Source organism: Mercenaria mercenaria, chromosome 10 (assembly GCF_021730395.1).
Source record: "Mercenaria mercenaria strain notata chromosome 10, MADL_Memer_1, whole genome shotgun sequence".
Classification (NCBI taxonomy): Eukaryota; Metazoa; Mollusca; class Bivalvia; order Venerida; family Veneridae; genus Mercenaria; species Mercenaria mercenaria.
This window is the reverse complement of record NC_069370.1, coordinates 38,817,726-38,845,329: the sequence shown is the minus strand read 5'-3', so window position 1 is coordinate 38,845,329 and position 27,604 is coordinate 38,817,726. Positions and strand designations below refer to the sequence as shown.

General features: G+C 33.9%; 2 protein-coding genes across 6 annotated transcripts in view; both read right to left on the bottom strand.

Moving 5' to 3' along the window:
- Nucleotides 1-638: 638 nt before the first annotated feature.
- Nucleotides 639-24,815, bottom strand: LOC123561855 (uncharacterized). Of its 5 annotated transcripts, none has more exons than XM_045354512.2 (14): nt 24,644-24,815; nt 21,755-22,060; nt 21,322-21,627; nt 19,916-20,200; nt 17,169-17,498; nt 15,375-15,665; nt 14,431-14,633; nt 13,858-13,972; nt 13,311-13,445; nt 11,713-11,844; nt 10,779-10,983; nt 10,428-10,450; nt 7,270-7,412; nt 639-5,856 (listed from the first exon to the last, which is right to left on the bottom strand). In XM_045354512.2, exons 1-14 carry the CDS (start codon nt 24,705-24,707, stop codon nt 5,683-5,685), a joined length of 2,712 nt encoding a protein of 903 aa, XP_045210447.2. In that variant the 5' UTR covers nt 24,708-24,815; the 3' UTR covers nt 639-5,682. The 5 variants fall into 5 exon arrangements, with proteins under 5 accessions (XP_045210447.2, XP_045210448.2, XP_045210449.2 ...); XM_045354513.2 differs by having other exon boundaries at nt 24,514-24,814; XM_045354514.2 differs by lacking the exon at nt 24,644-24,815 and adding an exon at nt 22,832-23,009.
- LOC123561860 (serine/threonine-protein kinase 11-interacting protein-like) overlaps nt 7,407-27,604 on the bottom strand; it is a 208,017-nt gene continuing 187,819 nt past the window's right edge. Inside the window, exon 26 of the transcript XR_008372706.1 lies at nt 7,407-9,570. The gene's annotated coding sequence lies outside the window, so the exon portion shown is untranslated. The remainder of the gene's footprint in view (nt 9,571-27,604) is intronic.

Below are 27,604 nucleotides of genomic sequence, written 5' to 3'. Positions count from 1 at the left end.
TGTTTTCCACGCCTAGAGAATAATTAGTGTTCAGAAACCTGCCACCGTTACGCGACTGGACCAGATAGCTCCCACGCTGATTCCTGTACTACAGTTAGGCCTCAAGTGTGGTGAAAACATTGACCGTTCCCTACTTCAAAAATCAATAATTATAGGTGATTAGCAGAAAGGAGCGAAATCGTGCAGCAGAGATATTTACTTATGACTAGGCCCGGGCGAGGTAAGCATAGCATTTTTGAAGTTTTTTTTTTGTCACATGATGTTTATGAAATTTTATACTCGTTCATTTTTCTTGGTATAATAAGGTCCGGCAAAAGGCCTGAATTGCTATCGTGCAGACTTTCATGTTAGTTTTAATGATAAAAATTCCGCCGTTTAGATGGAATACATTTAATATTCTCATCTGTTCCTTCATGACCCTTGTCCAAATTATTAGATTTGAAACAAATAAAACTCTTAATTAATTGTTTTACACCTAGTAATCAACTTTGTGTATCAAATCGAAATATTTTGGAAATTTGAACATAGAGCTGTGTTAAACACACAGAGTTAGACAGAATTCAGTAGGATTATTTCTGCATGAAATTTGCCTGGAAGTGGCACATCCACCGCCATCTATAATGTGTGATGGCTGAATTCGCCCTTATTTCGTCCTCCCGCTAAAAATAATAATATTTTCTTGTGTTTTCTTTGTTACGTTTTAACTTTCTGCATGTTGAACAGCGGCTATTCAGCGCAAAAGAAAGAAATCAGTACATTTATACACACGCAGAAAAGAAAGAGAAAATAACGTTTGTTTTTACTTTACAGCCAAAACGTAATTTCACCAAAGCGATAGGATAATAAGTTACATAATTATGTTCTGTCGTGTTCTGGTAAGTTACACCTAAAAAGATGCGAAGTTTGAGGGCAGATTATGTTATTGAAATCACAGTTTCATACTGTATTTACTTGTCGTCGATTCAAAGAATATTGCTTCGTTTGGCATACCATAGTAAGCAAACAAACGTATGAAAATGACTGAAAAAAAAACGAAGCAGGAACAGATTTCAGTAAAATTTATTTCTTTTTCGAAATCAAGAATTTGGCCAAGTAGTATATGTTGGCAGTGGCATCTGACTATGTTTCATTTCTATTATTTTCAGATAAATTTCGAAGTATTTCCTCCGGCCAATAATCGATAACGGTCAGATTTTCTATATAGAAATAAAAAGGGCATGTATACATTTTAATAAATAACTAAAATACTAAAAGAAGTTGGTCCTTTTTCAAAATTTGATTTATCAAATCATTTTTTAAATATATTTTATCTTTAATTTTGAATTAATCGTGCCAAGATTTATGATTCCCCATTTCCTCATTTTATTTTCTGTAGTAAATATGGAAAAGTTTCATATAGCTTAAAGCAATGTTTGGTGCAAGCGATTTCTTACTCTCAATATAATTACTCTGAATATATATTTTGAATGAAATATATTTCATTTTTGCAAATAGAAATTTAATGAACCCACATACGTATTTTTTCTACTAATTAAAAAAATAATAGTTAAAGTCAGTGCAATGTTGTTGTTGTAGCGTGAAAATGATATGTAATGCCACGTAAGCATGAGGTATCGTGGTCAAAACGTTAAAGGAAGTGACTGAATAATTTGAATTGATTTGTATGTGAATATTTTATTCGTCATAACGAGTCTAACTTTAAATGTAATTTCACTTTGCAAACAATTTTGTGTTAATAACACATACTTTAAAATGTTGCTTGATTTTATTCTAAGCTTCCAAAGGATCTTTTTAAAGATATATGGTTATATTAAACACGATATAAAGAGAAAAAAAAGAGAAAAACAAAGGAAAAGATCTGTCACGAAAAATGTGAATAGAACTTTTATAAAGTGTACTGATTTAACACCATGATAATTTTCATGATGTTTTCATAAACGATAGTATAAATCATTTTTTAAACTATTTTACATAAAACCAATTTCTAGAATTTAATTTTTGCAAAGTAGAGAAAAGCTGATATGAAATAATACAAATGTTTAATGCACCGCTGGTAATCCTTTAATCGACCTGTAATAAAAGTGTCAATTTCCCCTTAATAACGAGCGTTAAGACAATACAACCCCATTTTTTAAAGATTTTATTTACAGAAATATACGTAAATCCCGCAAGAGCGTGAAACATCAGCTGTATGATAACACATAAGAAGTATACAAAATGCATAGTGGAAAACGTCTACATTACATTTACAAGATACAGTGCAGATGAATTCAAACAGATATATTTTTAAACGTGAAATTTGTGCAAGATTTTACAGTGCTTAATAAAACGTGAACAGCTTGACATTGGCTTAATCAAAACGAAAACGGACTGAAGGTTATCTAGGTTAAATTGGAAACAAATAATTAAGACATATTGAAGTGTTGGATAATCTTGTCACAGAAAGTACTTATTTTTTTAATTTTCTTTGTATTATCAGATGTTAACAAATTAATACATTGAAACACACTTAGTCTATACATGCAATAACTGTCTATTTATTTTCCCTCCCGGTTTCAAAACTTGGACAAACAAATATAATTATAATGAAATTCATTTACTATATATTTCTACAACAAATACATCCGTAGTAAAAACTTTTTAAAAAGAATATTACTTAAATATAAGCTGTTTAGCTGTTATATTTCAAATTCCATAATTTTGTTTCTTTTAAACTATATTCTTCTTAAATAAGATATACAGTACGTAAAAATAATTGGGTATGCAATGTAAACACTATTTTAATGCTATCATATTTGTTACTGTTGACTTAAAATACATTTTATCATTATATATATTTGTTTATTAGAGTCTCATCCCTTTCAAATCACCAGTAATCATATACACGATAGCTTTTATATATGCAAATGGTCATGAAAACTTCTGCAAAAAATAAGGAAGGTTTTCATGAAAACTAAAATATATCGCGAACACAGACAAATTTTTCATTAATGCAAAATAAATACCTTAACATGAAAATTTGTTAGTTAGTGCTTTAAACTGCTACAGAATAACAAGATAAAGTTTCATAATACCTGCTAACTTTTTATGAAAGTAAACTTTTCAAGACATTAAGGGGAAGTGCAGTGTACAAGAACCATAACTATCCTTCCAATTATCTCCCTTTACTCTAAAAGTACTCGAGGGAATTTATTTTAACTGCATACATAGATAAAGGACAATAACTTGAATAAGGGAAAGTGCAGAATATAAGAACCATAATTCTACCGTGCCTTTTTGTTCAATTATCTTCCTTTATTAAATTAATACTTCACACAATGATAGAGGACATTAAGTTTATGACCATGAATAAACCAGATCTACGTACTGATATGTGTATACTTCAGTACCAGAAATTAATTTATTTTACAACTTTTCAGATGATAACTTTGCCTCAGTGTGTGTGTGAAAAGTCTTCTTTCTATGATAGTTTTATACAAATCAGTATACTAACACATTGACCGTTGTGTTGATAATATTGATATAATTTTAGAGAATCGAATTATTTTTCAGGAAATTTTGCACTGAATTGAAAACTTTGGTTCTGCTCTATTGTTCAAACGAAAACAAATATAACGCCTTTTTTAATAGTGTTTTCATTTGCTCACTGCCTTGGGCATGAACGGCAAGTAAGTTTTTCAAAATTAAGGGAAATATTCTCTTATGATAAAAAAATCGCATTTTAGCATCTCGCCAACTGCTTTCGCAGTACCAAAGAAAATAGGCAAGGGTAGATTTCTCGGAAGCACAGAGCACCACAAACATAGCTTGAGAACCTTTCTACTGGTTTCCACTATGTACTAGGTTAAAGTATGTCCAGACCCAGAGGTTTACTTAAACTATTAATGCGCATGACAAAACTACGACACTTATGGTTTGCTGAATTATAAAGTCGACCTCAGGGAGTTTAACGATATTTTGTGTTTTGCAAATATATAACGGCCTTGCAAAGTGAAGTTATGTAACATATTCGCTGTGCATAATAATCAAAGCCTAAATTGTTACTATCTTTAAAAATTGTTATAATAAACAAGAATATTGAAACAAAAACAAAAACAAAACAAAAAAAAACAAAAAAAAAAAAAACAACATATTTCAAACAATTATATTAAGGAAAAGCAGAAACAAAAGTACATCACTCATCTAATCTATGCAAATGTTCAAGAAAGATATTACATAAAATATCATTAAAAAGCAAAATACTATGGACTTCTTGCACAAATCGCGTAAATTAACAATACCGTATAGCTGGTTAATTCTGCAGGCAAATGTTTATTTTTGCGTTTTTTATTTCTGCAACCTTCGAGAAAAGCAGGAATTAATTTTTGATCTGTCTTAGCGAATATGTAGTATGAACGCGTGGAAGAGTCTATGTTAATATGTAGTATGAACGCGTGGAAGAGTCTATGTGGCATTATCTTGGTCGGAATCTAGGACAGTGAAGTTGGCGCAGCTGATTTATGTTTAAATCTGATTTCTTTTCATTACCGTGCATGATCAAAAATCAGATTTAAAGATAAAAACGGTAGGTCTAGTACTGGTAATTCATTTTGAAAGACATTTTCATAAAATGCAATACTGCTGGCAGAAAAAATTACGAATTATTTACAAATATATACAAATGTAAAATCTAGTATATAGTCCGTTCACAGTTCATTCAGTTACAACAGAGTGCTTTCTGATATACAGTTATACAAATTACATGTCCGAAACGGTAAACATTCATTCGTAACAATAGATTGATACAATAACAAAAGCAATCAGCCACAATCGATACGGTGTGAATAACTTGATAGCAGAGATAAATATAACTGGTCATTATATTGAGCGAAATATCAAAGTTTATTTCTGCGTCAAAAAATTCTGCTGATACTTTAAATAAGCGGAATTTATTTCTGCGTGACAGCCTCGACCCGCAGATTTAGCAGAAATAAAAACCCGCAGAATTAACCCTCTATACGGTAATTGTATTTTCACACTGAATAATATAGTTACATTCTGATCACCCTAGCTCTATCTCTACCTTTTTATACTTATACGTGTGTCTTTAATGGGTCAGTCAAACTAAACTGTATATGCGTTACCGGACGTCCAACGTATAATAAAATTTTCAATCTGTTCGTGTCCTTTCGCATGCGTTTCTTTTCCGTTTTTTTACATGCGGCGCCTGTGATCCTTGCCCAGCGATGTTCGTTCCATCCGGTGGAAGGTTTTTAACATATTCAAAATTTGGAACGTGCACTTCCGGAAAAAGTTGAAAAGTTGTTTGCTAGATGTACGGTAGCAATTCGCTGGCATACGTTTTGTTTGTTACTCGTGCCTTCCTTATTCTGTACTTGTCTAGTTCGCATCCGTTCTTGTTCGGTAGACCTGATTCACGGCCGAACTACTACCGGAAATGCAACAGATGTTACAGACGATAACTGACAATACATTCGTCAAACGTTGGAAGTACGTTTTGTCAGTCTCTCTTGCTTTGAGCGTCCGTTAACGCTATACGGTGTAGTTAGCTTGATCTATAAAAACAAAGAGCATGAAAAGGTTTGTAATAAAGCTATCAAACAAATAAGTTATCAAGCAGACGATAAATACATGTATGATGTTCGCATGTCATAACTTTGTCCAGCCAAATAATTTCAGACCCTAAATTTCTCCACCGTCTTCATTCATTGTCACAGCTCCTGTTTTATGGAAGTCAATAGACACGTATTCTGTTGGCTCATCTCTTATCACCAGAGGACGTTTGACTGCATTGTTTGAATCTTGATTGAGATCAAGTTCAGCATAAACAAGGTTGTCTCCCTTCTCATTCTGAGGCTGAAATTATCGGTAAAAGTAGCATTAGAATTAATATTATCATTTATAATGATTTATAATGAAAATGATAAAACGCCGATAGTTACATATTTAAACATTGCCAAAATAACTGTAAACATATAATACATATCTAAACAAGTGGATCATGAAGTAAGCTGACCCTCTTTCTTGCACCCACAAGAGTATTTACAAGGTTTTTCTGTAAGTTGACATAATGATCTACTTTTAAACCCCAAATAAATCTTCATTACGAAAAACATTCTATAGAAGTTTTATGTATGTTAGGTAGAACATGTGACCAATGCAGTGTAAGCAATTTTTTTTTTCACAAGAACAAACATTTTGACCATGAATTATGATAAGGATTTAGTAGCAAAGAGCGCAAAATAATTGCATGTGACCTAACTTATAATTTCAATACCAGATAATTAAGGTTTGAACTTGAGATGAGATTAATATGAATGCTCTAATAAAGCCGTATTAGTTCAGGTAGAAATCGGGCCTGTAGAGTAACAAAATCTTTCTGTGACTTTTAACTTTGTGACTTAGTTTTTAAGTCAGATAATTCAGTATCGAATTTTAATACATTTCTTTTTCAAGACTAACATTCTGACCCGGTTTCAAGTGGATCAGGTAGAAAATAAACGGATTACAACGTTTTTCCATGATTTAGCCTAGAGATCAAGTGTTGGACTCCTGATAACCCAGTATCGAAACTGACCTGGAATTTATTCTGGCAAGGTATTATGCAGTTCAGATAAAATATGGTCTTTGGAGTGTTAGCGAGCTTTTTTAGTGATTTAACTCTGTGACATACTTTGTATGCACAACTTTAACCAAGATATCATAAAGACCTTTCTGACTGTTTCATTTAGATCAGACAGATAAATGTCGCCTATAGAGTGGAAGCAATACTTTTCTATTATTTGATTTAGTGATGTAGTTTTTAACTCCAAACAACCCAGTTTCAAACGTGACCTACATTTTATAACGCAAACATTCTGAATGCTTTCATAAAGATCAAATAAGAATAAAGCCTCTGGAGTATTAAGGCGTATCCAAAACTACTCAGAGATGTTACTTGGGCAAACATTCTTAGCAGGTTTCATCAAGGCGGAATATTACCTGTAAAATGTTCATGACGCATGATGCTCTACAACGGACACAGGGTGATCACAATAGCTTAAACACTTTATTCTTAGTTGAGATAAAAATGACAGCAATACCAATACTGTCGTTGTACTTTATGAAAAGTATGTTTCTACGTAGTCAATACAGCCAGCCTTCGACATAATGGCAAAACATTCAACATTCTTGAAAGTCAAACAAAGGATGTTTTATCAACAGAATCGCAAAAATTAAAACATATATCAAACCATTACAAAAATAATTAAGAAGAATTAGAACACTGACACTTTCGTTTTCAGCATCATTGACGGGTTCTGGACATGCATTTGCGTTTTCCCTCTCATTCTTTGGTACTACAAACGCATACTCTGGTTGTTCCTCCACTGCATCTTCATTGCTAGACGCTGCCACGTTATTATAGACAGGTTCTGTAGAATATAACATATACATAAGTTTTAAGGTAGTTCTGCATGTTTGGATCGATTTTTTCTACAATTTAGAATTTTACTAAACGCTGATTTTTTAAAACTTCAGAATATACCTAGAAAATTCAGGAAAAAAATGGCCGTGTGCTTGCTTTTTAGTTAGACTGATTTGAAAAATTTGGACCTCGTGCGATATTTCATGACGGGAGTCTGTGGGAAAATCATAACTTCCATAACAATTTTGCGAATAGATATTGTTCTACAATGTAGATTTTGATGAATCTTCTCACAGTTGTAACTAAACACATGGCCTATAACTTGGTGAAATAAAATGTATAGGTCCGTGTGCTTATTTTTTGGATATTTGACCATGATAAAGAAACCGAACATACTTTACGCCATCACTTCCGGATTATCAAATGTGCAGAACTACCTTAAAGATATATTCTTGTTGGACAATAGAAAATTGCACCGGTCTTTTCGCTAAAACTAAAGAATACATGTTATAAACAATTGCGATAACATTTACATTCATCTTGCATCAAGTGGATTCAAAACCATACAATTTCGATTCCCTATTATCGTAGTCATTCAGTCAAACATGACAGAACTGTGCATGAGTAACATGGCACGTGGTAATGTTAGAATGCAAAATGTAACATATCCATTCACAGTACAACGAATGCAGCATGTAACATTGCATCGGAATGTCAGATGTGATTTTACGCGGGTGCCCTCCAACTGAGATAAAAAAATGCAAGTCAAGTAGCGTTTAAACATTTTTCTTTTTGAGCTCGTTTTCTGGAGAATGATGTAGTTATATCTTTTTAAAAACCTACCTGCCTGAAGTCAACATAGTGTTGCATCTCATCTGTTTCAATCATACATATTGTCAACAACTCACACTTGTAAGAGTTAATAAGCGGTGTTGAATATGTCATTGCGCACAACCACTTTAAAATGAACTTTCCAACAAGGGTTATTTATCCGCTAATAAAATGTTTCTATTAAAACTACATTACATTTCTTTTCAGTTAGTTATTGAACAAGAAGGCCATGATGGCCCTATATCGCTCACCTGTTATCATTGCACTTGAGGACAAGAAGGTCCTCAGAAAAAATATCTAAGTCCAAAGGACAGGAACAACAAAGGAAAGAAATTTAACCAAAAAGAAAAACAAAATTTTTACAAGGTACGGATATGTCAAAATACACCTAAACATTGGAGGTACCATCCATGTTGTACCACAGAAAAGTGGTCTCGGTTTTTCCCTACGGCCAATAATAAAAAAGTTACTAAAATAGGCTATTTATAGTAACGTAAAAGGGAAGTAATTCAAAAGAAAATTATTGTAAGTTAACAAAAGAAGGATCTGCCAAATAAATCTGTTAACATAAATGAAATTTCAGATCAGTATCTTCATTAGTTACGGAGATATACCCATTTTAATTTCAAAAATAAAGGGAGGTAATTTGACATAAAATCAGTCCATAGTTATCTACCCTGATTGGCTCGGTCCAACTAATGACAATAATGAAATTTCAAATGAGTCCTGTAAGTACTTACTGATATAAATCCATTTTGACTACAATCAGGGGAGGTAATCAGATATAAAATAACTCTGGAAACTACGAATGGATCTGATTTGTCATGGAATCCAAGATTTATTGTTGTTGAAGATATTTTGGAAGTTTGTATCAAATAAAACCATAAATGAAGTCTCTATATGGCTGCAAAAGACAAAATAGCCAATTTTGGACATTTAAGGGGCAATAACTCTGGAACCCATGATGGAATCTATCCAGTTTAAAAAAAGGAACCAAGATCTTGTGGTGATACAAGTTGTGTGCAAGTTGGGTTAAAATCAAATCATAAATGAAGTTGCTATTGTGCAGACAAGGTCAAAATAGCTAATTTTGGCCCTTTCAGGGGCCATAACTCTAGAACCCATAATGGGATCTGGCCAGTTCAAGAAAGAAACCGAGATCTTATGGTGATACAAGTTGTATGTAAGTTTGGTTAAAATAAAATCATAAATGAAACCACTATCTTGCAGACAAGAAATTGTTGACGGACGGACGGACGCACGGACGCACACACGACGGACGACGGACGAAGGGTGATCACAAAAGCTCACCTTGTCACTATGTGACAGGTGAGCTAAAAATAACTGTGAAATATGTCTGGTTATATATATGTAAGAAATGTTACACTTCTGGTTATTTCGGAGTAAAATAATCAAATATTTTTCAGTAGAACAAAACGGGTTGATATGGATAAAAGCATTAAAAAGACATGAAGCAAAGGAAAATTGATTATTGTACAAATGTACGTGTAAAATTTCTTTTTTAAGCGTACAGTAATCCAATGACGTATAAGTCTACATGCTGCCATAAATTACTAGTACGTATTTCATTTTAAACATGCAATATAGAAATATACTGAGTAGTTTTGCACAGATTTTAATAAAAATAAATTATCAGGTTCATGTAAACGCTTTAAGATATGGACTCTAGTACATGCAGAATTTGAGTAACTAGATCGATTTCGAAACTGAAAAGAGAAGACACGAATAAATATTTTAAAAATTAAGGGTTTATCGCCGTTTTCTAACAGTAGCTCAGTTACGTAACGTGAGGCAGTTAAACTAAAAGTACTGTTCTTGGATTCTACAACAGTACTTGGCTGTTCCTTGCAAGTTACTGCCAACTTCTCCGTATGAATCGGAAGTAGAGGACATAATGACTTTAGACACAATATCTTTTTATCAAATCGTCACGGAGAACATACGTCTCTTCCGCGGATCGAACACTCGGCCCCGTGATCAACAGATCTACGCTCTCCCTACTGAAATAAGCGGACGGACAGGCTACAAATACTGGCAGATACAGCTCAAACAATCTTAAATTTTCATTCGTTAATATCTGAATAAAACAAAACATTATGCCGTTAGAGACAGCTTGCAAACGGAGTAAAAGTACACAAATATGCAGAAATGCTTCATACAATTTTCTTACCATTGTCTACTAGATGAACACTTCTGTAAATGAAAGACTGCAGTAAGTACGATTTTAACTGACCATATAATTATATTGTATTTCAATAAGCAAAAGTAATAACTTGATATTTCTAAATTTGATTTCTCCAGAACATTTTGAAAGAATGATTTAATGTAGGTCTTAGAGACATATTATACACATAAAACAACACAAGTAATATAAAAGCCGAAAAATATCACAAAAGTATTCAGTACAAAATAACCGCTTGTTAACATCAAAAGCCATATTATAATAACAAATATCGTTAATTTATGTTAAATTTCATATAGAAAATAAACAAAAAGTAGAGAAAAAAGTGTTTTAACATACGGTTTTCTGTCTTCTATTTCAATTTGATATGTTCCCTTTCTTTCCAGTGAAGTGTTCTGTCGTTTCTTTCGCCAGTAGAGAAACGCAGTAACCGCTACCACTGCAACAACTAGCGCAATAGCACAACCAATGACTGGTCCGGCCACGGAGGAGCTAGATGACTCTTTGCTTGCCATTGGTTTAGTTACTGGTTTTTCAGATGCATCTAAACAGAAATAATGAAACAAAAACTAATTGCTACCTATATAACGTTACATGTTTTCAGCTTATACATACAGTCAATTGGCTGTATTCCTATACTAAGGACAGAAAATTAAATAGCTTTATAACGGAGAAGCATGATAAACTGTTTCAAACAATTTATAAAAATTAATGTGAATTTCTGATAATAGAGCATAGATTTTTTGTTTAAAATGTTATCATCATTGGCATTATGTCTCCTGAAATTTCTTTATTGATTGTTATTAAACTCGTGCCAATAAAATAGTTTTCAGTCTACGTAATGAAGACAAATACTGCAGAACTTTATACATGTGGAAATTACTCCATTCAGGTAGTTTAAATGAATGATTCGAAAAAATTGTTGCATTTCCTATAAACAACAATCACACTTTTGTTCTAAGACTCAGTTAGGTTTCCGCTTTGAGACGTTTTGATATTACAGTCACTTTCATATCACATCAAATCAGGTTTTAACTATAACAATTCGAGAGCTCAGCGCGAAACTAGTTTATCTGCTTCTATTTCTATATACACTTAGCCTAGTTTTGCTCTGAGCCCTCGAATTATGCGAACGAAAATGAAAGGCAAAGAGATTAGTGTGTCAAGACAACGATTTTCTTTAAGTTGATAATGTCACATCCTATTAGGGTGCGTGAATCGCTCTAAGGCTTCCGTACCTCCACCATGAAAACCCTATAAAATTGTTCTTTACCTTTTACGATCAGGGTGACGTATTTGGATTTGGTGCTACCAATGCTATTGTGAGCTGTGCAGGTGTATATCTGAGAATGATCAAACGACACATTCACGAGGTGAAGATCAAAGTCCTTTGCTCCATACAATTCTTCAAAAAAAGAAACGGTATAAAAAATTATACATGTTAGTTCAAATTTTATGATATCTACTTAGACGACGACCCATTCCTTGTTGATCTAAATGGTTTTGCATATACTCTCCTGAAGAATGTTCAGGCACTGTAGTTCTTCTTCAGGCTTGTCCTTATACTCCGCAAAAATGTTCTATGTACGCAATGTCGTTTAAAGGTATATTAGACGCAAATTTTGTAAGTTTATGTAAATATAAAATTAACACGTTTATGTGTACAAACAACACTATGCATTAGGTTTAAAATATTACACGCTGTATACATATAAACACAGCACAAATGAGTACAGCAACTAGAAAAGACTTTTAACAATAGACTGTTACAGCATGAAACTTGAATATGAATGTAGCTCTACACAGACACTTAATTTATATATTTAGTAAAACTAAATACATAATTTTTTTTTTACATTTGAAGTAAAAATCTGAAGATAAATATTTTAATAAATGATGGCCATTAGATATCTTCAATGATTAAGGACAGAACATCAATTCTTAACTTGATATATGTATACAGTTGTGACGGACGTTAACTGCATTAATTAAGTTAGGCAGATTCTTTGAAAAGCTTTTAGCGTCAAGCAAGCTTGGTTTGATCGTCTCTGTTCACGGAAAGAAATGAATTGAGTTGCCCCACACTTTGACTCAGGTTGTTTCTGTATATTCCCGATCATTGGCGTCCATTCAATATTTAATGTAGTTCCGCTGCAGCCTGAGTAAGTAAGCGGCACTTACGTATATATTGGATATTGAATGGACACCAATAATCGCATATATGACGCAATCAAGAAAACTAATAGGAGGCTTGGTTTCATCGAGTCTGTTTGAAAGATTATGTAATGTGCTACATTAAGGGGAGTGGAGGTCTAGTTGTTAAGGTGTCGGTCGCTCAACCCGGGGGTTGTGGGTTCGAGCCCCACTGGGGTCACGACCATGTATTCTGATACGACACCAGTACTGATTTTTCCAGGAAGTGAACTCAAGAGTGGTTCAAATAAGGTTTAAGCTTTCATCACAATCGATCTAAAATGAATTAGTCCAATTTTTTGGAAGTTAATTAATCAAGAAGACTCAGTCTGATCGGATCTATAAGAGGCAATAAATTTACATCCCATGTACCAGCTTAATGACATTAGTACTGTTTTTTGAAATTCTTAACCTTGTGGCCAGATGTAAAGTTAATTGTTTGCATGGGACACTGCGAGTTTTTTAACAAGTCTGAAATCAAGTAGTATAAAGACAAGTTCAGGTGTACCTAGGACTCATTTCCATATCTACCGCACTTTGGGAAAGCCTGCTTAGCTATCTTAATGATAACCAATTAAGAAGTATGTCTTACCGATGTCTTTAAGCGAACTGTATTAGTAAGTAAAATTGAATTGACCTGCAAAATTTTAAGAATCGAAGCCATAGGCGTCTGCTTACCTTTGATTAAGTCAGTTTGGTTGTACCACGAGAGCATTGATGGAGGATTACTATCCACGTGGCAAGAAATAAAGACGTCATCACCTAGGTAGGCAACTCCATTTTCTTGTCCTGATACTGTGATAATTGGAGCATCTTGAATAAAAACAAATAAGTCAGCATGTTGAATCTTCATTCCATATGGCAATTTCAAGTTGTAGAAAAGAAAACAAATCAAATGCGAGACAATTTAATATATTTTAAATGTGCTTTAAAGTATTAGCAGTAACTGTTTAGTTACGACACTGAAAAGAGAAAGGGTCTGTCTTTTAGTAAATTATTATCTTTTCTAGAAAGAATCAGCATAGGAGCAATACAAAAACATTTAATTAATACATTTACCAGAGACGGGTCTTTATAAGTAAAATTAAAAGTTTATGATCATAACTATGGAAGATGGTTTTAGAGTTACCGGTGAAAGTAAAGTCTTTTTACCTTCACATGAAAAAATAATACTATTTGGAACAGAAACGGCATTTAAAAATTGAATGATGTAAATAGTACATACATGTAATATTTGGCCTGAATAGCTGCACTAACTCTAAATTTGGGAATTGTGGATTTTTAACTTCACATCTGATACTACGACCGTTATCATCTTTGGTGAGATTGAAAACCCAATCCTGCAAGGAATTAAAACTGCAAGTTTAAACGGCGTATTCTCCTATTTGTTGGTAAAAATGAAGTACACACAGAATGTGTTAAAATCTGTAAAATGTAACTGTTGTTAAAAGTATAAAGTCATAGACATAAGAACATTTGCAAATTAATTCTGTTAAGTAGAAAAACACAATCTGTTAAAAGGCATACGCCTCTGAATGTTTTCGAAATGATAAATACAATAGAATTTTTACATTGATCTCATCAATATTCATATCACCGACTTTCATTTCTTTAATAATTTCTGTATATCAGACACACTATGTGTAAATGAACGTATTGAAACTGTTAACGAGCACTTTAAAACACTTATGTAAAGTATAGTGTTTAAACTATTAATTGTATGTACACATGTAAGAACAACTATTAATCTATAAATCTGTTGCTTTTTTAAAAATATTTTCATAAAAGAATTGAATACCGCGGAATATGTCCACCCATTAGTATCACTGTGGTTGGTATATTTTTTCACTGTCAAATTTCTTGGAACATTTTTTACTCCTTTCCATTCAATAGAACTACGTGGATTTGACACGTCTACAGAACATCTCAATTTTAGCTCTGTATCACCATTGTCTTCGTTCCTCTTCATTATTTCTATGACACGAACTTTTTTCGGTGGGACTTAAATCATGATAAGAAACATTCAAACAATGCAGTGTATTTACACAACAAATGATCTGTTAGAATGTGAAGCCTGTAAAAGCGATATCAAGGTAGACTCAGTTTTTGTTGTACAATTACGTTCGACCAAACATTACGGCGCATTTTTAATATACATACGAACGTCAAATAATTAGATATTTTTATGCTTTATGAACATTAATACAATAATTGCATTTTTGTTATTGATATACAAATTAAAAGTTATGAATATATTTGCATTGGGAGTCATTGGCATAGCCTGCAACGAAATAATGTATGTAGGTTGAAAAATAATGCTTTATGTTATATATTTTAAGTTATAAATCATGATTAATGAGTGTTCATGATATCATAAGTGCAAGTAAATGCTGATGAAAGACATAAATCTACACTTGGATGATACGTATCTAACTGCTGCTGAAAATATCAGTAAAACACTGCTACAACATACTTCTATCATTTGATGGTTATCTGATGTTTTAATAATGACAACAGATGACTTGACAATTCCTTGCAATCATGCATAACACACTGGTGATGAAAAAGTCATTGAAACTTAATCGGGTATTTACATTTGAAGTGCTGCTGCAAATACAGTTCAAGATAGTAATACTTGCAGCACGTTACAGTCTCTTGATTCTCTGATATTTCGATAATGACTATAGATGACATTGACAAATCCCTTGTAATTGATGGTGAGAAAGAGTCATTGAAACTTACATAAGACATTTACATTTGACGTGTTGCTGCAAATACTGCTCAATATATTGCTGCAACACACTACTTTTTTTTGGTTATCAAACCGAGTGAAGTTTTTGACCACCGTTGTTGTTACGCTGTATGTATGGTCTGTCTTAATTTCACTTATCTTCTCAGTTTTGTCTTCTTCAACATTCTCGATGAATATCAACGACTTTCTGGGCGGTCTTCCTTTCTTTGCTATACACTGTATTTCACTTTGTTCATTTTCAGTGGCTTGTTTAACCTTTACTTTGACAGTTTCTGGGTCGGCTAAAATGGTGTAATATATTAGGGTTTCACGGCAAACTTATTATCATGTGGCGTATAAGCAAGATAATCATCAAACGTTCTTGACGTATCGAACCATACTTTGAATATAATAAGTCATAATTCTTAACAGTTGAAGCCGTTGTTTTACGAGTCTAATATAAAGTACTGCTAAATTCCTTCTATTCCTTTATTACATATTCTAAAGATTTTGCAACCATCTACAGAATGCGCTGAATTGCGTTATTTTTTAATTTAAAACCACCATATATTATATAATGAATGAAACCGCTTCAACAAAAATATGAAACCGGTCTCTTTTGACTTACATGTTTTCGTAATTGTGATATACAAAAAGAAAAATTATTAATATTGTCTACAAATATATTACTTACAGATTGTTATCAAAGTATTTAGACTTTCAAAAGTGTTCCACATCATATAAAGCGGAAACACATATATAGTTTATTGTAGTAGAGCAGAAAACCATTTGATAAATGCATGCTTAGACATCACAGTAAATTACCATACGAAAATACTGCTTACAAAATAATTCCGATCTATACAGTTATGTGCCAAGTGTTAGTCCTCAAAACATAGTTGTACCTTACAGCATAGTTATTTATACGTATTTTTTCATACTTTATAAACACTGGGGCTCTGTGGGTGAAGAGTTGATATCTGTGATTTCGAATCACCTATCCTTCGCCGCGAGGGATGTTGTGTAACACATCTAACTGGGTAACGGAATGTTGGTAGACAATTACAGGTGCCCGTGCGTGCTTTAAATCATACCCACAATGTTACCTGGGGCTTTCCCCTACAATCTGAAGTTGGCAAAATGTCCAAAAATAGTTTCGGTGTGACATAAACCCCAACCAAACAGACGCTACTCTCTTTATATTTCATCAGCATTAACGCATCAAATATTTGAACGATTTATACACAGGCATTTCAGATTCTTATCAGTCATTAACAATTTCTATGTATGTAAAGAACAACCATTTTATTCACGACAAAATGAAGGAAAATGTAATAAAGAAACTTTATAAGCCTACCACACATCTGGCCACTTCTCAGCCGAACGGATACGGGTCTTTCTGCCCGACTGAATGTGAAAATAAATCTATGTCAACTTGAACATATATCTGAACCCGCGTTCACAAAACATTTTCAGCCTCATCTGAGTTTGATAATGAAACTTCATTTTGTCATTTATTTCTGAATTACATGTTTAAAACTAAATGACTAAATTCTGAGTTCATAACTATTGTAAATTGACTATTCAATATTGATGGCCAGTTTCATTATGAATTAACTCTTGAAGTTTTAGTAAAATTGATAATAATATTTCAAACTCAAATACACCTTTTGTGAACATGAGGCCCGTAAACCCGATATACTCAATAACGAGATCTCGCGTGACCATCATGTGATTTAGCAACATTTCATTATGTGTTCTTTCAAGATTTTCATCTCTGTTTTATTATATAGATCTTTGCATACCTCTTATATATAATGGTGCAGACTTGTTTGATTCGGCCCTAAGCGCTGGATTCTTTACATTGCAGGTAAAAACGACACCGCAGTCCATTGTATTAGGTAAATATTTGTGCCTTGCATGGTAGATATTAACGCCATCTTTGCTAGTAATTGATTTATTCACATTTGAGATGATTTTCCCATCCTTAAACATGTTTAGCACCACTGGCTCTGTTCCTCCCTTCACAAAACATTCCACGTTTACCGATACATTCAGTTCTGCTAGTATACACTCTTTACACTCGGGTATGCTCCCATTCCCTGAAAATTCTGGAACAGTTGGGGCTTTCGGAACTGAAAATTAGAATGGTATGTTTACTTTATATGTTTAAAGTACGTTTCTTTTTTCTACAACGTTCAGTTTAGTTAAAATTCTCAAACCGTAACATTTAAGGCGGTCACCTGATATTTAAACAATATACATGTATTTCAAAAGATTATCAAGATATCAAAGAAAGTTCAGTTAACTTTGTAACATGCAAATAGTGATAGCATGTCCTGAAAAGTACGTAGTGATATAAAGGGAAAAATAAACTACAAATGGACCGCCTTCAAAATAAAAAAAGTGAACACAAACTATTTTTACAATTAAGCAAAGTTGATAATATATTTGGCATTCACACGCAACATGCTGATGTATACCTGCAAATTGAATGAAACTAGACTTTCCTTCATAGAACTGTTTATAGTTAAACGTCCAAAATACTTCTGTTAGTTCTTACGTTTCATGTACCTTTCTCAGTAATTATGTTAATGCGTCATTAACCTACTGAAAAATTTCAAAAGTTATAAAGATTTAAGCTTACACTAGGGCCATGCTGGTCCAAGACATCTCAAAATTTAACAATTTTGATAGAGAGACATCCATGAAACATTTATGCCAAACCACTTTAAAAACTGGCGAGAATTAAACTACACCCCCACAGCCCCAAACCTCAACACACATATCCTATCCCGTAGCAGGCATGTTTCTTTCTTTAATCAATTACACGACTGTTCAACAATTTTCGCATAAGTTCACTCAAGGAACATTTCTTTCAAATAAGTTCAATATCCAACAAGCGGTTAAGGAGGAATGGTTTCTATCTTAAGTTTTTGCAGCCATGTTTTTTATAAATTGGAATTATTTTGATATTGGTGGTATATGGTTTAGAATGATTTGAACGTCCTTAATAATTAGTCTCCCAAGAAACATTTTAGTAAAATTGTTTTAAAATCCAGCTACATTTTAGTGGTTCTTGACAAGTTATTAAATTTCTACTAAACAGGGAAAAGTAACCATGCCCTTTGGCGGCCATGTTTTTGACGCATTGGTATCACATGTATCTATGCAATCTTTGTAAGGGTCACCAGACACTTTTTAATGTCTGACAAGAACATATTTCAAAGTTGCCAGGAAAAACACCACACCCTCTGGCGGCCATGTGTTTTGGCAAATTGGAATAATTTGAGCATTCATTGTAAAAGTAAGGAACATTTTTGTTAATCGACCGAGAAGTTTTTCACAAGATTTTTCTTTTATGTTTCCACTAAATACATATAGGGAAATGTAAACACGCCTTCTGGTGGCCCGCTTAGCTCAGTAGGTAAGAGCGTTGGTCTACGAAACGCGGGGTCGTGAGTTCGATCCCCGGGCGGGGCGTATGTTCTCCATGACTCATGATTCATGTGGGGAAGTTGGCAGTTACTTGCGTAGAACAGGTTTGTACTGGTACAGAATCCAGGAACACTGGTTAGGTTAACTGCCCGCCGTTACATGACTGAAATACTGTTGAAAAACGGCGTTAAACCCAAAACAAACAAACGCCTTCTGGTGGTCCTGTTTTTTGGACGAATCAGAATAGTTTGAACAATCCTGGTAGAGGTTACCCAAGAAACAATATGTGATTTTGCGATCACAGTAGCTCACCCAAAGCACTTCGTGCTCAAGTGAGCTAAAAAAACTTTCTAAAATCTTATGTACCAACCTATGTACAACTGTATCAAACGAAATGGTCAAGAATAACTGGATTTTGCAAATGGATAAACAAAATGGCGACTAAGAAACACTTTACAGTTACCTTGGATGGGTACTTACAATTTATACACCTTTCTCTCTATCAGAAAAGAATGATATTAATTCATTGAAATTATAGTATATTATACGGTCTCTGAGACAACTTAGGCAAACTTACACTATTATTTTTAAACGGACAGGATGTATGTGCTCAGTGACGATTTGATAAAAGACATTGTGTCTGAAATCTTTCGTCCTCCAGTGGTTAAAGTTGGTAGTTACTTGTACTGGTACAGAATCAAGGAACACTGGTTAGGTTAACTGCTCGCCGTTACATAACTGAAACACTGTTGAAAAAACGGAGTTATACCCTAAACAAGACGGGTAGAAAAATGGCCTTTATAAGCAGAGGGTACAGTAGTCATTATTCAGATGTTGTTTTTAGTGCAGTTGTGACAAAACCTCTGTCTATAATATGTATTTAGCGAACTAATACATTCCTTTTGATTAGTTATTAAGTTGTTTCAAGAGAAGCTATGTCTTATTGTCAAACTTTCAATCATACAATAATGTAGCAGGGAGATGTCAAAAGTAGCCACATCTTTGACAGTGTTGATACTTCAAAAATATATAGTCAACAATTTCACGTGTGTATGTCAAAACAACATAGGGACGCCCTTAAATTTACAATTGATTAAAAAATATATTTATTTACCTATATATAGATGTACCGAATTTGACACTGCGCTATCACAATTCACTCTATATTCGCCACTGTCACTGAAGTCACTTGAATAAATCCAAAGGTTGTGTATTGTTTTCTCCCCATTCTTTGTAATGTCATAGTGTTTGCCTTTGTACAACTGCTGAAATGTCGAGTTGATTTTCTTTTCCCATTTTACCGGTCTGCCTAGATGTATACTAAACTGTAAAGTAGCCGCTTGTCCCTCTGTCAAATTATTTGTCTTCACTGTAAGACTGCCACAGTTTGTCTGGCTTTCTAGAAGTAAATCGAAATATTTGAATATTTTGTACTAGAAAATATAAATGAAAAAGCTTACAATCCGAACATTATCAACATTTGAATACTATACAGCTTAAAGGGTTATAATGCCTTTAATTATAATGTAGCTGTCACATTTTTGTTCATAACATAAAATGTACTCATTAATTTCTTGTTGAACCCTATTATATATTTTCGATAATTGTTTTAGCATATATTTGTTAAAGGTTCTGGGTATTAATTAACATAGTAGAAAATATTTTTGAATCGTTTTCTTTGATTACCTCCCTTTATGGCTCTAATTTTATATAATCATATATGCAATATTGAAAGTAAATTATGTCTAACTATTTCATTATACATAGCATCTATAGGCAGCTTTTTAACAAAAATAAAAAGCCAAATGAAACTTCAAGATAGTGCAAAATATTAAGTATGCGTTAAGAATTGCACCGAGTAAGTCCAAAAAGTAAATTTAACTACCACAGTGCAAAGCATCTGATATCAATGAAACAAAAGATAATAAAGTTAGCAACCTCTTGTAAATGAGAAAAAAAAGCCAAAAACATATATTCTCTGTCGAAATCTTTTGTATACCGTTTTTAAGTAGGTAGATTTTTTTGTGCCAAAGAATTAGTATCGTTTTCAGATTTTATGGAAGCATTATTGTTTGTAACGTTGTTTTGCAGCTCCGCTCCGTACATATTTATATACGGTGACGTTGTAGCTATATCTCCGTTTAGTGGGCCTCCGCGGCCGACTGGTTAAGGTCGTTGACTTCAGATCACTTGCCACTCATCGATGTGGGTTCGAGCCTCATTCGGGGGCGTTGAATTCTTCATGTGAGGAAGCCATCCAGCTGGCTTACGGAAGGTCGGTGGTTCTACCCAGGTGCCATCTCGTGATGAAATAAATGCACGGAGGGGCACCTGGGGTCTTCCTCCACAATCAAAAGCTAGAAAGTCGCCATATGACCTATAATTGTGTCGGTTCGGCGTTAAACCAAACAAAATAAATAAATATCTCCGTTTACTTTTATTTTACAGTAAGGAAGCCCTGAGATAAATCTTGTTCGAGAAAATATTGATGCATTGCAGAATTTATTTATTTGATCATACCTCCTGTAGGTGGTGGCGTGACAGTTAGCCTTGTTCTCTCGGTGTAAAGTTGTCCACAAGAAACAATATAAAACCCAGCATCTGCTTGAATTACTCCTTTGATTGATAAAGCGAAAGCTCCTTCTTGTGTTGCTTCAACATATTTGATATAAGTGTTAGATTTGCCACTGTCATAGAGGAGAGTCAATGATCTCTCCTCTTTATACCACTGTCGTGGTGCACCTATATCATGAGGTTTGTAAATGAGCTTTGCAACCCCTCCCTCCGTCACTGTGTCTTGCTCAAATTCAAGCGAACCACATGAAGCTGAAAGATGAATTATAATTTTGACTATAGAGATTTCAAGCGAAATCTTTACAGAAAGGAAGCTCTAAGATGAATCGTGTGCGAGAAAAATATTAATGCATTTCAGAATCTATTCATTTGATCATACCTACTGTAGGTGCTGGGGTGACAGTAAGCCTTGATCTCTCGGTGTAAAGTTGTCCACAGGAAACAATATATAACCCAGTATCTGCTAGACCTACTCCCATGATTGATAAAGCGAAAACTCCTCCTTGTGCTGCTTCAACATATTTGATATTAGTGATAGATTTGCCACTGTCATAGAGGAGAGTCAATGAGCTCTGCTCTTTATACCACTTCCGGGATGCATATATATTAAGCGGTTTGTAAATGAGAGTAGCAACCCCTCCCTGTGTCACTGTATCTTGCTCAAATTCAAGCGAACCACATGTAGCTGAAAGATGAATAAAAATTGTGTTTATAGCAATTTTAAGCGAGTTCGATAGGTGTCTCTACAAGTTCCCGTGCTATATACATCTACTCGTACTGATAAAACTTCATTTCAATTTATCTAACTATTTTTACACCGGAGCAATCTTTATTAAAGCGAAGTTGCTATGACGATTTTGCAGTTGGATTGTGAAGAAAAAACAGCTTTCGACCATTAACTGTACATGGTTGCCGTGTTCTTATCTCTGCGTGGCATGAACAAATGATTAATAAACCGGTATACTGAGTCAGATTTGATTTGAAGAATGAATATCTACTACAAATGAAAGACAAATATGACAATCTGACTGATTGCTAACCGTACGTTTAGCGAACTGTAAGTCCGGTAAATTTACTCACCCAATGAATGACTAGAAAACTGACGGGCTACAAGCTGTCGGTTTGTTCAAAAGCTAATAACATTTTACACAAAATACCTAAAGGTACATAAATATTGCAGAAATCCTGTATGTATAAAATTGTAACCACAGGTATATTTTATACCTGCAAAAGAATTATGCAGGTATTAACTTTATACGCAGATGTATAAGCTTGTACCTACAGGTATGAAATTGTACATGCAGGTCTAATTTCAAACCTACAGGTACAATGTCATACCTGAATGTACGCCATAAAAGTGATAGGCAAATAAAATCATCTGTAACACTACAATGTATGCAACAAATTATATGACTGAGAGAGGGGTCTCCGTGGCCGAGTAGTTACGGTCGCTTACACTGATATGTTTGAGCCTAGCTTGGGGTGTAGTATTCTTCATATAAGGAAGTCTCAGCTGGCTTAGCGAAGGTCGGTGGTTCTACCTAGGTTCCCGCTTGTCGCGAAATACTGCACAGAGGGGCACCTGGGGTCTTCCTACACCACCAAACATTGGAAAGTCGCCATATGACCTGTAAATGTGTCAGTGTGACTTTCAACTCAGCACAAACAAACAACAATGACAGAGAAGCTTTCAAACAGGATTACTAGTAAGTTCCCTGAAAAACTAGATATCTAGCTAGTGCACTTGATCTTAACGTGATCTATTTCAATTTATGTTTAAAAATGCGTTTCATTATTTTCATATTTACTCTGTGTTTAACGCATTTCTCCTTAATATGTGGTCCTAGTCGCGTAAACGTTACAACGCCTGTGCTGCATTTTTTAAAAAAAAGACACTTTAATGATATCTGAACATACTTAAAACTATTTTTAAGCTGCCATTGTTACCAGTAAGGTAGCAACAGAACTAGGACATTTAATAAATAATGAAAACATTAAGGTACAATAGAGCAGCATATATTCGTGTATCGTGATAAAACAGGCATAATGTATAAAACATGTAGTGAAGCAACCATGTAAAACTAGAAATGTTGAAAAACAAATACATATTTAAACGAACTTAGTGTCTGATTTAGTAAATTGCTGTCAACTAGTGTTTAATCAAAGCACCCATTTAAGTCCAATTAAACGTATATGTTTACATTCATTATTCCGTATGGAAGAAAAGTGCGTTTATTTTCCTATAAACGACATTGGTGTAATTATAACTAGGATGGCCTTTCCGCGAGACTGTAAGAGAAATCCGACATAATTTACATGAACAAACATATTTAACAAAATGGCGTCAGTCAATGTTTTTTTTCTTCAAAATTGGACACTAAAGTTTCAGAAAGTACACTAAATTATAGCATATCTATTTTTATCTGACGGTAAAGGTGAAACATGATATATGGATTTTCCATATATTTTGTTAATCACTCTAGATCTACTTTTTTCCAAAATTGTTGATATGCAGCAGTTAGAAAACATGCTTGCAAAATATGGAAGAAATAGCTGAATATATCATCAATCAGATCTTTGATAAGGGGTGGGGGTAGAGGGGGGTGGGGATGGAGGGAGGTAATTTGTGTTATGATTAAAATTACTATGAGTTAATAACAGCTTAAATCGACTAGCAGATATTATGCAGACCTCACTTAGGTTTTCCGGTATCATGACATGTTTAAAGGTTCTTGCGCAGTGCTTGATATCGATCACTTTTTAAAATTAGTGAAGTATAAATGACACAACATGTTAAGGTATTGCAAAATTTTACGTAAGGTGTAACTGCTATTCAAACAGTTTTGTACGGAAGCTTAGAAAGTGCACCGGAATGTTGCTTTATTGTCTCATATTCACTGTCTACTTACCAGTATATCCTAGCTCTAATTTAAGTAAAAGTATAAATGTTAATCCAATATAAACGTACACCATGATGTTAAATAAATGAAAAATGTTAATATCCTAGCTATAATTTAAGCAAACATATAAATGTTAATCCAATATAAACGTACACCATGATGTTAAATAAATGAAAAGTGTTAATATCACTGACAAAAACATGTATATAAATGTATTTTAACAACAATAGTCACGGACCGATCTCGTATTGTTGAAAGTATCTGTCAGAAGCGGAAGCAAGTCATTTGGTTAAGTATGTTGATTCATTGAAATCTTGGCAAAAAAATTAAGTACGCTTATAACACTACATGACTTAAACTTCAATCACCGCTTCTCGTTTTAATTGATATTCCCAACCGGTTGCACACCACCCACTCTTTCATCCTCCACATCCATTTTAACGTTTTGCGCAAACATGAACACAATATATTTGGTAGAAAATATTAAATGTCGTGCGGAGCCGTGTCAATATTTGTACATCCGTCATGTTACAAATAAATTAAACATGAAAAATAGATCGTACTAAGAGTTCTTCGCGTACTTTGACCTTTGTAATGAAATGGGATTTATACGCGCAAAACAATTGACTTTGTCTAGGGAGAAGGACAGTCGATCTTAGTCAGTTGGCAATGAATAATTATTTCGTGTGATGTAGAGTGGTGTTTAGTTAACTTTGTAATTGTAGTTTCCTATTTTCTGAAATCTGAACAAAACTCGCTCTTTCGCCGTTCATCTGCTGCAAAATCTCCAACAAGGCGTATAAAATTTACTGCCGGACCTAAAATCTCATATCTTAATGAAGAAACCGTACTTAGAGTTCTTCGCTTTCTTTGATTTTTGTAATGTAATGGAATTTGTTTGCGCACCGGAAACGAGTAAAATGTGAACAATGGAGACTTTGTCTAGAAGTTATTGGAATAAATGTATGAGAGTCAGTTTTTGTCATAATACTGATTGACAGCAAACGCTAATGACTCAGTGTATCTAAGCTATAACTAATATTTCCTATCGATTGTAAATTTGGTATTAGCATTTGCCAGCTGCTAAAAGGGCAAGAAATGTCAGAGAAATTTGAGCAGTTTTGACCGATAAAAAAGGAATGGAAATAAATTATGTCTTCTTTACACGTAAAATGGCGTTGCTAACAAAGTAAATACACCAACAATCCGGAGTACTCCGATCATGTCATTGTCAGAAATATATGTTCCAGTCCACTTAATGTAGGCCGGTAGAGAATAAGCGTGCACATACACTGTTTAGCGATCCAAATCGATTTTGAATGCAAACTGGAATACTCCCAAATAGAACATTTTCAATATATTATGAGCATTTGATGTTCCTTCAAAACAGTTTCTTGGTCAGAAAATTTCCTTGATATGAAAATATTAAATGTTCAGCATTGTACACTTGAATAGTATTATAAATAAGTATATTTTTGAGAAACATATGTTCATTTGCAAGCATTTCAAAGCATTTTAACTTCATACCTGTGTTTCGAAAACAAGAAACAAGTATCTTTACATGAAACTAAGATAGGTAATGTTCGACATGAGATACTTTCTATAAATATTAACCAAGGTTTTGTAGAGGATAAAATTGTTTTATATCATGCTAGTAGAGGATGAAATTGTTTTACATCATGCTATAATGATTGAGCTGCTTGCACTTTAAATATCTGGCATTTGGATAAACTATGTTTAAGATTCTTCCCTCGTCCTTAGTGATGGGAAAGTCGGTTAGCTATTCAAACCGATTAGCTTAACCCTTATCATGCTGGACAGGATTGATTCTGTCTTTGCGACCAGTGTAGATCATGATCAGCCTGCACATCCGTGCAGTTTGATCAATATCTCTGTACTACTTTCCATTCAGTCAGTATCTTTTTGGTAAGTTCCCACTTTAACAATTAATTGTGCAGTCCAAATTGAAAGATGGAAAAGTTCATTAATTGTAGCAATTTAGCAAGGTAAGATTTATGTTTGACTTCAAACAGACACAATATTTCACAAATGAATCATAAAATGATTAAAAATTAATAAAAATCTGTATTAAGATCTTAATTAAGTTTTCATGACCATTGACCGGAGATTAATTTAAAAAAATGTAATAACAACATTTAAGATATTAATAATAATTCATTTTTTGTTAGTGAACTCATAACCTGTATATCTGTACAATCGCATAAAAAGTAAGACTTAAAGCAGATTTCACAAACATTCTGCAACGAAAATGACACCCGAAGTCTTGCCTTCAAAAACGTCTATGAAATAGAAAAAGTGGAAACTCCACAGCTCGCCCAACACGACAAAAACGAAAAGGTTGCAGGATCGGTTGAATGAGCCTATTCATGGACGGCAGTGGAAATGGGTGCTACCGTTCACGCCTTCTATCCCCGGGTTAAGCAGAACTCAACATTGACACATGCTATTGTTCTATTTTATTGAACTGTCAAATGCATATTGATTACATGGTCGGTGCAAAGAATATTATAATATTCGGTTGATTTTCGGTACAATCCGTACAGTGTACGGAAAGTAACCAGCAATTAAAATGGTTTATATTAAGCGTGTATACGGATGTACGCAAGTCACGATAGTTCAGTGGTCATTGTCAATAGCTTGAAACCTGGAGGTCGTAAGATCAAAACCATTCAGTGTCTGTGTTTTTCCCACAAATTTCAACATACACTTTATATAATCGAAGTGCAATGACTGGGCGGCAATGCTTTGGTTTGGCGCTAAAAATTCACAACGAAACACTTTTGTTCGCGAAGCCCGTTAATTTCAGTCTTCACGAGTCCCTTTATAATTTAAAACATATAAATCAATAAACAATTAAAAATGAAAAAAAAATGTTCCCGCTCATGGGCTCGAACCAGCGATTTTCCGCATACGAGCCATGTGCTGTAAACACTGAGCCACCGATACTAACGACGAGTACGTATTTCACTTACAATACTAATAATGATATTTAGACTCTCCACCAAAATTTCTTTCCGTAAAACATACGGATATCACCGAAGTTGGGCCGAATATTATAATATCGAATTCAGAGAGCGTATAATTAATGCACATTTGACAAGTTAAAAAGATAGTACAATACACGTACAAAACTCCGCAGATGGGTTCATACGGCGGTACACATGGAACCTTCAATGATACACTAGCGTGTAATTCTATGATAAGCGGCGTATGGTCCCCAGTTAAAACAATGGGTTTGCCCTAAACGAGATAACAATAGGCAGAACTAAACAAACTGGAATTTAGAAAGGGGATCTGAGGTTATGGAG

What these genes read in the sequence shown, in the direction of transcription:
- LOC123561855 (XM_045354512.2), bottom strand. Translation starts at nt 24,707, where the DNA reads ATGTGGAGGATGAAAGAGTGGGTGGTGTGCAACCGGTTGGGAATATCA. An exon ending in ATTCAGGCCAAATATTACAT is followed by an intron (nt 13,446 to 13,857) that starts GTATGTACTATT and finishes TTTTTATTCAAG; the next exon opens with ATGCTCCAATTATCACAGTA. An exon ending in CCAAACTGACTTAATCAAAG is followed by an intron (nt 11,845 to 13,310) that starts GTAAGCAGACGC and finishes CTTTTTTTGAAG; the next exon opens with AATTGTATGGAGCAAAGGAC.